Raw genomic sequence first — 13,823 nt, forward strand, 5'->3', positions numbered from 1 at the left:
ACCTTAACTAGGGGCTGGCCCCGTGGCCGAGTGGTTGGGTTCGCGCGCTCCGCTGCAGGCGGCCCAGTGTTTCGTTGGTTCGAATCCTGGGCGCGGACATGGCACTGATCGTCGAACCACGCTGAGGCAGCGTCCCACATGCCACAGCTAGAAGGACCCACAACGAAGAATGTACAACGATGTACCGGGGGGCTTTGGGGAGAAAAAATAAAATCTTTAAAAAAAAAAAACAAAAAAAAACCTTAACTAAAAAGGGTTAAGAACCCATGAGGGGCTGGCCCTGTGGCCGAGTGGTTACGTTTGTCCACTCTGCTTCTGTGGCCCAGGGTTTTGCCAATTTGGATCCTGGGCAAAGACCTAGCACTGCTCGTCAGGGGTGGTGTGACGACCAGAGAGACAGAGATAGAGAAGACAGACTCCTGGGGCCGGCCCCGTGTGCGAGGGGTTGGGTTCATGTGCTCTGCTTCAGCGACCCAGGGTTTCACCGGTTCAGATCCTGGTCTCAGACCTAGCACCGCTCGTCAAGCCATGCTGAGGCAGCATCCCACATAGCACAACCAGAAGGACCTACAACTAGAATATACAACTGTGTACTGGGGGGCTTTGGGGAGAAGGAGAAGAAAAGAAATGCTTGGCAACAGATGTTAGCTCAGGTGCCAATCTTTGGGTGGGGTGGGGGGGGGGAAGAACCCACGACCTATTCGGTACAATGTTCTCTGACGGTAAAAAGTTCATATGGGCGTCCAGCATCCCCTGGGGGAGTCAGTCAAAATTCGTGTTCGCTGAGTGCAGAACTGTGGGGATGCAAATGCATTAGCAACTGTTTGGAAGGAAATCAAGTACACACGGGAAACCAAGGAATACTAAGAGCATTTTAGCTTAATGTGGTACAGTTGTTGAGGTTTCGACGCCTGTCAATGAGGAACGCGAGCCTGTTTGCAGGTTTAAGTGCCTGTATGCGAGTGGTGGGGGTGGGGCGGAATGGTTCAACTTTGTTTTTCATCAAAAGGGGGTTACGTGAATTTACAGCAAACTTCCATCACTACTATTCATAATTTTCTAGTTATTCTATCATCCATTGATTCTTTCCTTCCAGTAGCTCTGACGACCAAAGGCAAAACTGAAACACGGAATGAGAGGGCAAAAGAAAAAGCTCCAAAGGAAGCCGACCGCCCGGTCTTTCATCCTGCGGTCCCTTTAAGAGAAGAACCTCTTGGGACCGGCAGTCCCAACCGACCCCAGTTTTAACCGAAACCTAACCCGGACTTCCCCCTCTTGACTCAAATAAGACCAACTTTGGATTTTCCCTCCCCTATTGACCAATCAGATTCTGTTACCAGGCAGACTTTAGCCGCCGCCGGTGCAAGCCCAGCGCCTTCTGTCTCCGGGTGGCAGCAACGACCAATGAGAGAGCAGGCGGCCCGAGTATCTAGGCAGATCGGGGCCGTGCCAGCCATTCAGAAAAAAGAAAATAAAGCAACGCACGAGCCCGCTGGGCCGGGATCGTAGGGCTGGGCTGGAGTGAAGGTGGCTACGAGGTAGTTTCTCTTCCTCCCTTACCTTTATTGTTGCTTCTGTTGGAAGGCGACTGTTCAAAGGTAGGGAGGGGGCAATACGAGTTGGGAGGAGAGCAGAAAAAGATTTTGGCTGTATTTTCAACAGCTTCTTCACCCATGTGCACGTGCCCATAATCTGGGACCCCATTTCCCCAACCTGGTTTCCTACGCCCAGCCCTGGAGTTCCGCTACCCTGAACCCCCGCTTTGCAGCAACGCAGGATTGAAAGGTGGGGGAAGGGAGGGAGGTGGGGGCGCGCAGCAGGATGGGGTGTTGAGGGAGATGACGTAGGGGCCGGCGGCGTGGGGAAGGGAGCAGCGGGGGAAGCCATGGCGAGATTAAGTAATGAGAACTTGGGCCCAGTTTTTTCCAAGCCTGGAAGGGCAGAATATGTTCGTATCCTTTCTGACTTCCCAGGAGAATTCAGTGGTGAGGAGTATATTAGAAAATTAGAGAACTTTGTTTTGTGGTGGTTATTGTTGTTTGTGACGGGGAGGAGGGCAGTATGGGGTCAGAGGCAGAAATGAAAATTTCTTTCTAACGTGGATTCCCAATCCCCCTATCTCTTCCTTTACAGTTTTCCACATTTAGGAGACTGCAGAAAGGTGGGGCAGATAGAATGGAGATGGCAAAGCTCTTTGGGGGTATATATGGGCCTGGAGAAGTAATGGAATAATTTCTAATTTTTGGAGAAGGCAAGTGGTGAGAAAAAGACCACTCGGGAAATTCGGAGGCTTTCCTTCTGTTGCTCTTTCTGGGTAGAGAGATGAGGAATGCCCTGGGGCCTCCAAGGGAAAGGATGTTAAATCTTCCTGTCTTGCCTCCTCTCAACTCTAGCCCTCATGCCGGGATGGCAGAAGATGAACCTGATGCTAAGAGCCCGAAGACTGGGGGAAGGGCCTCCTCAGGTAGTGCAGAGGCGGGGGAACCTACCACCCTTCTTCAGAGGCTCCGCGGTACCATCTCGTAAGTATTCACCACCACCTCCAAATCTTGTTCCAGACCCGGGTAGAGATCCCTGTAGCACTTCACTTCCTCTGTAGATGAACAGCCTCTCCCCAAACAAGTACATCTGACCAGGGGGAGAGTCTTCATCATGGTAGCGGTTCTTGAGCACCTGTTAGGCATTTCAGTCCTCTTCTGCTGCCTAGCAATCAGACACAGGGAAGGGGAAAAATCTTGAGTATGACTCCCAGTTTTCTCCTCTTCTCCACAGCAAGGCCGTGCAGAACAAAGTAGAGGGAATCTTGGTAAGTATTTTGGGGAAGAGGGCAACAGAGAGATGGAATTGGTGGAGGATGGGGATGCTAAGGATATAGGTCAATGAAAGGTTTATGTGGGAGAGGCAGTGTTGTCTACACTATCAGGAGATAACGGGCTTTGCAACTTGCTACCAATTTGACCTTGAGCATCTCACTTCATCTCTCTGTGACCTCTTGTGTAGATGCCCAGGAGAAATAAAATCAGAGCTGATCCCCTCCGCTGCCCCTCTCACTGTGGTAGCCCATAAGGGCTCCTCAGAGCACAGTGAGCACCAGCCTCAAATCATTTCTAAGGTCCTTTTTCAGTCTGACAGGCTCTAAGTCAGCAAGACTTTTGGTAAGGGTCAGAGGGTCCTACCTTGGGTCCTTCTTGGCCTTATTATTTCTCCTGCCTCTGTTCCTCCCTACCCCAGCAAGATGTACAGAAATTCTCAGACAACGACAAGCTCTATCTCTACCTTCAGCTCCCCTCAGGGCCGAGTACTGGAGACAAAAGGTAGGTTTGGTGCTAGAGTTTCAGATGTCAAAGGTGCTGATTCTTAAAGGCTCACTGGGAAGGAGTAGGGGAATAGGACGAATACTCATAATGGCTGTCCTTGATCAAGAAGAAAAGTCCCTGTTCTGCCTTGGTTTACCAGGGAAAGGTAGGTTCTGGGTGGACTGATTTGGTCCAGTGCTACTGAAGTGGTACTCTGGATAGAACCAGGACAACTGTTGGGATCTTAGTCATGCTTGTCCCTTTCTCTTCTCTTGCAGCTCAGAGCCAAGTACACTCAGCAATGAGGAATACATGTATGCCTATAGGTGGATCCGCAACCACCTAGAGGAGCATACTGACACCTGTCTGCCAAAGCAAAGCGTTTATGATGCCTATCGGTGGGTGGATAGGGAGTAGGTGGGTGGGTTGGTGGGCATAGGACTACCCCCTCATCCCTAAAGAGCTCCCCACCTTGAGAGAGCCTGATTTCTTGAAGGGTTTCCCAAACTTGATCCCCAGGGACCCTCTGAACCCACCCATGGCCTCCTTCTCTGAATATTTTCCCACTCTGCCCCTACTCAGGAAGTACTGTGAGAGCCTTGCCTGTTGCCGCCCACTCAGCACAGCCAACTTTGGCAAAATCATCAGAGAGATCTTCCCCGACATCAAGGCCCGAAGGCTTGGTGGCCGGGGCCAGTCCAAGTATCCTTGACTGGAGAGGTTGGGGCTGGGAGACCTGGGGAGGAAACTTTAGGAAGTAGAGAGCCAGGAGTGGAAATGGCCGAACCTTCCAAAGGGGCTTGGAGATCCCCATGTGTTGACCACTCCTTAACTTGCATCAGATATTGCTACAGTGGCATACGAAGAAAGACTTTGGTATCTATGCCACCCTTGCCTGGACTTGACCTAAAGGGCTCTGAGAGTGTAAGTAACAACCTTCTGATTGCACTCTTCTCTCCTAGGTAGAAGTCAGAGGTCTTTGGGTCATGTTTTGAGGGCTGATACAGCCTAAGTCATTCTGCACATAGCTTCTGGGTATATCAGATATACCCTTCTGCCTACTCTATGGCTGAGGCAGAGAATGAAGAGAATTTGTGGGTTTCTGGGATGGGATGGTAGAAGCAACTCCCATTCCCCAGTCTAAACTTACTATCGTCAACACTGGTGTCCAGGAGGGGACAAGGGTCCTTAAGTTTGGAGTGTGATTGGGCATGTCCTTCCCCACTGCAGCCAGAAATGGGCCCAGAAGTAACCCCAGCACCTCGGGATGAACTGGTCGAGGCAGCCTGTGCCCTCACTTGTGACTGGGCAGAGCGAATCCTGAAACGGTCCTTCAGTTCCATCGTTGAGGTCGCCCGCTTCCTGCTACAGCAGCATCTCATTTCTGCCCGATCTGCACATGCACATGTGCTCAAGGCCGTGGGGCTTGCTGGTGGGTGGACCCTCTCTTATGTCCTGAGAAACCCTACCAGCCACTTTCGTCTTCAGAGGCCCTCCCACATATTAGGATAGAAACACCTTGGATTTGCCTTCTATTCCCAGAGACCCTTCTAGGACATGCCTTAGACTACCTTCTTTCACCTGCCTCTACCAGTCAATCAGAATCGCCTCACTCCTCCATTCTCTTTCCTCCTCACCCTCACCTTATTACCTTTTCTGGCACCTCTGCAGAAGAGGACGAACATGCCCCTCGAGAACGGTCATCTAAATCCAAGAATGGTGTAGAGAACCTAGAGGGTGGAGCCCATAAGAAACCAGAGAGAATGGCCCAGGTAAGGAGTTGATGCCCCGACCTTGGTGCCCTAGGCTGGGGGCTTAGTGTACCCTTCCCCCAGTGGGCCTTGCACTTTTTCACCGCCTAGACCTGTGTTTCCTCCAGTGCCCAGTCTTCCCACTTACTGTGTTCCTCTCTTTACGTTTAGCCTCCTAAGGAGCTGGAACCCCGGGCTGGGGCTGGCCCCCCAACACGCGGAGAGCGGAAGAAGGGTGTAGTGGAGAGCCCAGCCCCAGCAGCCAATAACCCGCAGGTTAATGCCCTGGTGGCCCGGCTGCCTCCGCTTCTGCCCCGGGCCCCTCGCTCGCTCATTCCACCAATCCGAGTCTCTCCACCCATCCTGGCCCCCAGGCTTTCTTCAAGCGCTCTGAAAGTGGCTACGCTGCCTCTGCCCAGTAGGGCTGGGGGACCCCAGGCAGCGGTGCCCATCATTAATATGATCTTACCAGCTCCACCTGCAGGGCTCACTCAGCCACGGGGCACAGAGAATAGGGAGGTAGGCATAGGTGGTGACCCAGGACCTCATGACAAGGGTGTCAAGAGGACAGCTGAAGTACCTGTGAATGAGGCCAGTGGGCATGACCCACCAGCTAAAGCAGCAAAGCAGGATATAGAGGATACAGGAAGTGATGGCAAAAGAAAACGGGGGCGCCCCCGAAAAAAATCATGTGGAAGTAAAGAAAGGAATTCTACCCCTGACAAGTCAGCAGCTGCCATGGACTCTGCCCAGTCCTCAAGGTTACCACGGGAAACATGGGCCTCTGGAGGGTCAGCTGGAGGGTCAGAGAGGCCAGGGCCAATGGGAGAGGCTGAGAAAGGGATGGTGCTTGCCCAAGGTCAGGAAGTCGGTGCTGTTTCCAGAGGAGGAAGGGGCCCCAGTTCCCGGCATGCCAAAGAAGCAGAAGATAAAATTCCTCTTGTCACCCCAAAAGTGAGTGTCATTAAGGGCAGAAGCCAAAAAGAGGCTCTTCATTTGGTAAAGGGAGAGTTAGACACTGCAGCACAGGGTAATAAAGACTTAAAGGGGCATGTGCTTCAAAGTTCCTTATCCCATGAGCGGAAAGACCCCAAAGCAACACCCCCATGATGGGAATGTGGGGAAGTGTTTATATGCATATGTTAACTCTACCTGTCCGCCTGGTAGAGGCCCTTCTCTGCACTTGCTTCTCATTTGGCTCTTCTTTTCCAAAGAGAATTCGTGCTCTTCTGTATAGACAGCTGAGGCACCCTGTCTTACTCAGTGCCTGGTTCCTGCCTCTGACCTTTCCAGCTCAATACCCTTGGCTTTAGAGTCACTAATAAATCTGTAGTGACCATTTTACCTGGACCCCTGTGCTATCCTGTGAGAAGATAGGGATGGAATAAGTATGATGAATGTATAGGTTAGGAATCTTTTGGTTTTAAGTCATAGAAAACCTAATTCAAACGGGCTTAAAAATAAAGATTTATTGGCTCATGTAACTGGAAAGTCCAGCGGTAGTACTGGCTCCAGTAAAGCTGATCCAGTGGCTCAGTATGTCTCTAAATACCTGATTGGCTTTTTCCCGCTACTCTACCTTCTGTAGTTTCATCTTAAGCCTGGGCCACCTCATGGCTGCCAGCGCTCCTAGTATTACATTTCCTCATTTATGTCCAACCAGAAAGAGAGAGCATCTTTGTGCCGGGGATCCTAGCAAAAACCCTAAGATTTACTCTGATTAGGCCAGCCTGGGTCACATGTCCACCCCTAACCAATCACTGCGGCCAGGGGCTGGTAAATGCTAATTTGCTTAGTCTACATCAAGGACTGCACTTGTGGAAAAAAGGGCGGGGTCAGCCTCCCTTAGAATCACATCCATCCCCAAATGGAAACTGGGGGAGGTGGGGGGAGGGGAGTTCTTGCCAAGGCAGCTAACACCTGCCACTACTATGAAGCACATGTGGTTTTAGCTTGCTAGGTTGAGATTAGCTATACCTGTTTCCTTTTTTCCTCATAGTCTTGCATTTTCCTTACTGCAACTGTAAGTTCTTTCCTCTCATTCTAGTCTCAGAAGGAATGAGAGGGAAGTCACTCTACTTTGGGGAATATCTCTTTAGTCTCATCTAGATGACAGTCTAAATTTTTTCACCTATAGTTCAGAGATGGAGCTCTTTCCTTTTCCTGTTTTCTGAATTTTAGTTTCTTCCTGATTCCTGCTTCCTTATCCCCCACCCTACTGTCACTTTCACCGAGTGAAAGATTTACTTCCTAGTCATTTTATTAAATTCACTCTGGATCCACCAGGTGTCAGTTTCTTGTCATACATGTGTCAGGACTTAGCCAGGATTGTGGGGTGTAGGCTGGTATACAGAAGGAGGTGGCTCTGCATGTCAGGGAGCACCAGTGGGGAGGGAGTCCAGACCCTCCAGGTGTATCCTTGGGGACAGCAGTAAGCCAACCAATATTTATTGAGGACCTACTTTGTTTTCTGCATAAGGTAGCTTCTGTCAGGGAATCTTGGTTCTTCCCAAGAAATACAGATTTTCTTTCAGGGAGACTTCATGCATTTGTTCATTTCTTTCCACCACAGCAGATTTTTAAAAATTATAATATGTAATATTTGATATCTATAAAGAATATATTTAAATGAATAAATTATGAAGCACCGTAATTAAATGAGTATCATTGACCCATCACCCAATTTACCCATAAAAACATTAGAAATACCATTGAATTTCTTGTGTTCCTCCCCTATCCTATCTCCCTGCCTTTCCCTGGAGGTAACTGCTGTCCTTAATTTTGTGTTTATTAACTAACTGCTATATATGTGTATTTAATCATAAATGTATATATCTTTTAAAAATGTTCAGTTTTGCTTTTTAGCTTTACAAAAATTTTATACTCTGTTAGTGCCCTGCAGTTTGCTTTTTTTCACTTCACGTTATTTCTAAGATTCATCCATGTTGTAGATAGCTATGATTCGTTCACCTTCAATTGTATAATATTCCACCAAATGTATAAACTACAAGTTATTTATACATTCACCTATCAGTGGACATTTGGGTTCTTTCCAGTTTTTTGCTATTACAACAATGCTTCTATGAACTTCTTGTACATGTCAGTGCCTTTGTTTTTAGTAAGATATCTAAAAAAACTCCTACGATGGTCCCTGTGGTCTGTACGCTCTCTGAGGTGGGACTGTCCCCTCCTGTCTTATTCTCTGGAAGAGTTTACATCAGATTGAAATGAAATGTCCCTTGAAAGTTTGGTAAAACTCACCTGTTAGGCCATCTGAGCCTAGCATTTCTTTGTGGGAAAAATTTTAGCTATTGATCCAATTTCTTTAATAATCATAGACTATTTGGGCTTTCTATTTCTACTTGAGTCAATTTAGGTAAAATGTTTTTCTAGGATTTTGTGCATTCCGTGTCTTTTTTTTTTTTTTAATGAAATTTCTATTTTCCTTTTTGCCTCTGCTCTCTGGGTAGTCATGACCTCCTTTACATTTCTATTGTTTACTTGTGCCTGCCCTTTTTTCCCCTTGATCAGCTGCACCAGAAATTTATTATTTCACTTGTCTGTCTTTAGCTACTACTTTGTGCTTTTTGATCCTCTCCCTTATGTAGTTGTTTTCCATTTCATTAATTACGGATCTTATCTATAGTATTTCCTTTCTTCTGCTTTCTTTAAATTTAATTTTATGTTCTTTTCTAACATCTTAATTTTGACACTTATCTAATTAATTTTCAAGGTGTCTTTTTTTCTATTGTAAGTTTTTAAGGACATGCTTTTCCACATTCCCCAAGTTTTTCTGTTGTAAAGTACTTATTATTTAGTTCTAGGAATATTTAGACTATTATTACCTTTATGACCTTTTTTGATTCATGACTTATAAAAGTTTTATGAATTTCCAAATGTCTGGATATTTAAAATTTTACCTTTTTGATACTGATTTTCAGTTTAATCATTTGTGCTCAAAGAATGTGGTCTCCATGATACCAATTCTTTGAAATTTGTTGAGATTATCTTAGATTCTGTAACTTATCTTAGAGGTCTAAATCTGTTTTGTTGTTTTCTGCTGACTCTTGCCCATGGTAGCCTGCTTCCTTGTATATTTTTTATTTTTGACTTTTGAGCTCATATTTTGTTAAACTTAATCCATGGGAATCTAGAGGGCCTAAGTTGGGGGTACCTTCCTCGAGAAAGGATTTGCATTTGCTTCTGCCAGCAGCCAAAGGTGCTCCTGGCCTGGGACCATGTTAGCCCCTTCAAGAGTCCTGGGGTTGAATTCAGAAGCCCTGGGTTTTCTCCCCTTCCTTGGCTAGGCCCAAAGTTTAGTTTCTGTTCACAATACTGATATTGGCGTTTGTCCCCAAGGCAGACCTGCTTCTCCTTCAACATGTTGCTCATTCTTCATATAGATTTCAGCTTAATGTTATTTTTTCTTCCTTTACTTATTTTTCTTACTTTCTAATGAGCCCAGCAATATGCTAAACATTATGTTAATTTATCCAGGATCAAGTTGTATTTTACGGGGTGAGCCCTTTCTCTTATCCATGCTGCCAGAAGTAGGAGTCCATTACTGTGGTTTTGATATTTTCTTTGTTTTTTAAGTGCTAGGCACTTGTTAGAAGTTAGTTGACTTAGGCTTTGTTTTCAAGTCAATAATGATCACAGCACAGTGTGAGTTATGTTAGCAGTAAGCACAGAGAACTGTGGGAGCCCAGAGGAAGAGCGTATAGGTCAGATAGGGTTCAGGGATGCCTTCCCAGTAAAGGTGAGTAGGAGTTAGCTGGATAAGTCTAACTTATAAAGCAAGGACAGAATAACAAAAGGCTTACAGTAAAAAACAAAATCATACTCATTTTACTGCATAAGAGCTGTAAATTCAGAGAGATCACTTTGGGCTAAGTAATTTTGGAAGGTTTCATGGAAAAGGTAGGCTTTAGTTAAGCCTTTAAGGTAAGTAGAGCTTGGATAGATGAAAAAGAGGGCGTTCCAGGAAAAGCAGGGGTTTGGGGATGTGGGATGTGAAAGACTTGTCTGGCAGAAGGGATGTGTATGAACAATAGTGAGAAATAAAGTAAAAGAAGAATATACAACCATTATAGTTATCTATTGATTGAATAAATGAATGAATGAAAGGTATGCAGTTTGCATTAGAGAATGGAGGAACTGGAATCAAAAGGAACCAGCCAGGCAGCTTTTGCTCTTATCCGTGTGGGAGGAGATGAGGAACTGGACCAGGCTGCTGACATAGTAGAGGTGATAACGCATATGGGAAAATAAACCACTGGTGATAGAATCGATAGAAGCATCAAGGAAATATTGTCCCCACCACGACTGGCTCTGGGGATGTACCCATTCACTGTGGGAGACCAGGCCACTGGATGATTTTGAGATTTGCCTGAATGTTATGGGGTTTTTAAGTAGCCTATTTTAAAATTTTACCCTATTTTAAAAATCTAACGTGAAACAAGTTACCCTTTTGTAGTTCAGGCAATCTTCAGTTCATGAGATGAAGGGCTAAACTAAGATGCAGGGACTCCCTACTCCTTCCTCTGCCATTCCTCTTTCTCTCGTCAGTACCCTGTTCCCCAGTCCCATTACCTTTCCCCCCATGTTGTCTTTTTTCATTTCATAAATTAAGCCCTATCATAAATTAAGTTAAAGATAATTTATAATTTACTAAAACTTGAAATAATCTTTTGCTATTAAACCAAGAGAAACTCACATGTCTAGTCTATGACCCCAAATAAATAACTTTGTTTATTTTTTGTGGATAACAATCAACTTTCTTTAGAAATCAAAGCAGTTGCCACATTTACTCACATACTGAACAGGGGAGTTAATGCCATATATTTGTCTTAGTGTTTTGTCTCATGTATGGTTCCTCAGTAGGCCTATTCCGTCTTTGTCTAGGATCATCCTGCTGGCTCCATCCTATGAGATAAAGCTAAGCATAACATATATATAATGCAGAATTTCTTAAGAAATGTTCATGAGGAGGCATTTGTTTACTGGAAAGAGCATAACTTCATTCCAAATCTTAGCTTTACCACTTGCCATATGATTTTGAACATTTATTTAGTCCAGTTTTTTCCAACTGTAGATTGCAACCCATTAGTGAGTTCTAAGACTGATTTAGCAGGATGTAAAACAGTATGTTTAAAAAGTGAAATAAGGGGCTGGCCCCATGGCACAGTGGGCCATGTTAAGTTTGGCATGCTGCACTTCGGTGGCCCAGGTTCATGGGTTTGGATCCCAGGTGTAGACCTACACCACTTGTCACTCATCCTGTGGTGGTGACCCACATGTAAAGTGGAGAAGGATTGGCACAGATGTTAGCTCAGGGCTAATTTTCCTCAAGCAAAAAAAGAGGAAGATAGGCAACAGAGACATTAGCTCAGGGCTAATCTTCCTCAGGAAAAAAAAAAATGAAATAGAATAAAAAATATCAGAGTGCGTTACACATGGTAAGTATTGTTTCGTGAAACTTTTATTTCAGCGAAGACATATCTCTGTGTTCTTCAGTGGTCATGATATAAAATGTATATCTTACTGTGGGTTAAAGGAAAACAATTTTGAAAAACAATGACTTACCCATTCTGAAGCTCAGTTTCCATAAAACGGGATAAAATCTCTTTCGCAGGTTGTAATGAGGAATAAATGAGGCATTTGTACTCATACACAGTAGGGGCTCGAGGCACAATTGCTAGCTTCTTTTTCTTTCCTCTGAAAAAAAGCCCATAGTAACTATGGTTCAGGGAAAAAAATCACTCTAATTTCTTTAACCACAAAAGTGGTTAAAATATAACAGGAGCTGGGGCCAGCCCCGAGGCCTAGTGGTTAAGTTGGCATGTTCTGCTTCAGCAGCCCAGGTTCAGTTCCTGGGCATGGACCTACACTGCTCATTGGCAGCCATGCTGTGGCAGGGACCCACATACAAAATAGAGGAACATTGGCACAGATGTTAGCTAAGGGATAATCTTCCTCAAGCAAAAAGAGGAAGATTGGCAAGAGGATGTTAACTCAGGGCCAATTTTCCTCACTGAAAAAAAAAAGGGGGGGGCCATCACATCTCTTTACAATGTTTCAAAAAGCTGGTCTTACGGCCCTTTGCAACCCTACCCCTTGAGGGGCTGGATGTGTGACATTTTAAACTCTAGGCTAAAGCAGGGTCATCACCTCTTGATAGTTGCCTGACAGCTGATTGGGAGCTGGCCAAGAGCTGCTGGGCCTGACAGGTGGACTGGTGATTCCCCACTCCAGACCAGTGGTGACAAATTTAAACTATCTTTGGCACTCTGGGCTTCTTTCTCTGCTCATGTTTCATTACTGTACTCCTGCTTTAACGTAGCTTATCAGCTTGCCCTCTTGTGATTTGAGCAAATTCCCATTTCTATTCTTCAACATACATACAATTTTTTAGCCTTCAGAAATCTCTCCCCTCTTTTTTGTTCTGCTGGATCATATTTTTGAGAAACCTCCCATCATTCATTCACCATATACTGAGTGGCTAGGCCTTCTGCATTAATTAACCATACTCCCGTATGTTCCTTCAGCAATTAGGTACCCCATTTGTTTTACTTTTGTACATAATGCATGTTTTACATAGATATTTTCAAGCTATTACTCTTTATTCTGCCTCCCAATTAAACACAGAAGCACCTCTTTTCTTTCATCATCTATCCTATATTATTGTCCCAATAATAGTAATAGAGTACTATGGTAGTAATCTCTCCTCTCTTTAAATCCTCACAAAACCCCAGAAAGTGTTAATATTCCTGGATCCACTTTGAAGACATAGAAACTGAGGTTCAAACAGGTGAAATCAGTCATCCCAAATCAAACAGCCTTTAAGTGGCAGGGAAGGTGGCATCCAAGATCTGGGCCCAAATAACTAGCCTCAATGTAGAATATTAAGTAAGGCCCATGAGGGTTGGGACAAAGGTTCTGAGGGAGAGGGCTCCCAATCAATAATGCTAACTGACAAGTACACAAAACCCATAAGAGAGATCCGTGAACAGGGTATGTTTTTGCTTATTTGTTTAGTTTTATATGGTTTTGTTGGGAGGAGGGGTTGTGCCCTCCAAGCCTTTGTCATTTCACTCACCTCTCCCAACCTGGCTCTGTCCACCCCCTCCCCGGAGAGATCGATGTCCCGGAGGCTGGAGGCCAAATGCTGCCCAGACAGGTGGTGACCTCGGAGGCAGAACCGCGGCCTCGAGTCGCGCCGCTAACGGCGAAAGATTGACGCGGTTGGACCACGCCATTCCCGGAGAGGGAAGAGGCGTTAATCTTGGCATCGTCCTTAAAGATGAATAGGAAAAGAGTACTGAGGGTGACTATCTTCCCCGCCCGCTCTCTCTCTTTCTCCTCTCCCCGCTGGGCCTCCAGCGTCCATCCCACGGCCTGTTTACTAGCGGAGTCGTGTGGAACAGGGGAGAGGAAAAAGCCACTGACTGCAATTATAACTGGGTTGCTAACTCAAAGGGGCTCATTTACATATAATTTGCATGTTCGTGCACTTAGGGAAGTCCGCAGTATGTCTGTGCTTCTCCTCTAACACGGCACCCACGCGCGCCTGCCCTCCTGCCGCTCTCTACTCTAGGACGGGAGCCCCCGCCCCTTATCCAGCAAATTTTACTTCCCTGTCGGCTTCCTTAGCCTCTCAAACGCTCTCTCTTAGGTCCGCCTCCAAAGATTAGCCCCTCCTCCTACCCGTAGGCTCCTCCCTTCGTCCTCTCCTCCCTCCCCAGCTTCCAAATCCCTCTTCCCCGCCCCCTTTTCT

General features: G+C 45.9%; 1 protein-coding gene and 1 long non-coding RNA gene across 8 annotated transcripts; one reads left to right on the forward strand and one right to left on the reverse strand.

Annotated features, from left to right (window-relative positions):
* The first annotated feature begins 1,477 nt into the window (after positions 1 to 1,477).
* On the forward strand, positions 1,478 to 7,329 carry RFX5 (regulatory factor X5). 7 transcript variants are annotated; one of them, XM_046684338.1, is made up of 11 exons: positions 1,484 to 1,785; positions 2,134 to 2,251; positions 2,394 to 2,522; positions 2,773 to 2,806; positions 3,232 to 3,314; positions 3,575 to 3,694; positions 3,879 to 3,998; positions 4,139 to 4,220; positions 4,527 to 4,728; positions 4,968 to 5,068; positions 5,219 to 7,329. In XM_046684338.1, exons 3-11 carry the CDS (start codon positions 2,407 to 2,409, stop codon positions 6,155 to 6,157), a joined length of 1,797 nt encoding a protein of 598 aa, XP_046540294.1. In that variant the 5' UTR covers positions 1,484 to 1,785; positions 2,134 to 2,251; positions 2,394 to 2,406; the 3' UTR covers positions 6,158 to 7,329. The 7 variants fall into 7 exon arrangements, with proteins under 7 accessions (XP_046540298.1, XP_046540294.1, XP_046540293.1 ...); XM_046684339.1 differs by having other exon boundaries at positions 1,490 to 1,598; XM_046684340.1 differs by lacking the exon at positions 2,134 to 2,251 and having other exon boundaries at positions 1,505 to 1,538; positions 1,663 to 1,785.
* Positions 2,537 to 13,370, reverse strand: LOC124251485 (uncharacterized). The gene is made up of 3 exons (XR_006891768.1): positions 13,146 to 13,370; positions 11,633 to 11,764; positions 2,537 to 2,703 (listed from the first exon to the last, which is right to left on the reverse strand). It is a non-coding gene; the product is annotated as an uncharacterized LOC124251485 (long non-coding RNA).
* Positions 13,371 to 13,823: the final 453 nt, after the last annotated feature.

The sequence above is a fragment of the Equus quagga genome, chromosome 13, assembly GCF_021613505.1.
Source record: "Equus quagga isolate Etosha38 chromosome 13, UCLA_HA_Equagga_1.0, whole genome shotgun sequence".
NCBI lineage: Eukaryota > Metazoa > Chordata > Mammalia > Perissodactyla > Equidae > Equus > Equus quagga.

Excerpts from the sequence above, each read along its gene's own strand:
- RFX5 (XM_046684336.1), top strand. The coding sequence starts at position 1,902 with ATGAGAACTTGGGCCCAGTTTTTTCCAAGCCTGGAAGGGCAGAATAT. Across the intron at positions 2,807-3,231 it reads ACAAAGTAGAGGGAATCTTG|CAAGATGTACAGAAATTCTC; the intron begins GTAAGTATTTTG and ends TCCCTACCCCAG. Across the intron at positions 4,221-4,526 it reads ACCTAAAGGGCTCTGAGAGT|CCAGAAATGGGCCCAGAAGT; the intron begins GTAAGTAACAAC and ends TCCCCACTGCAG.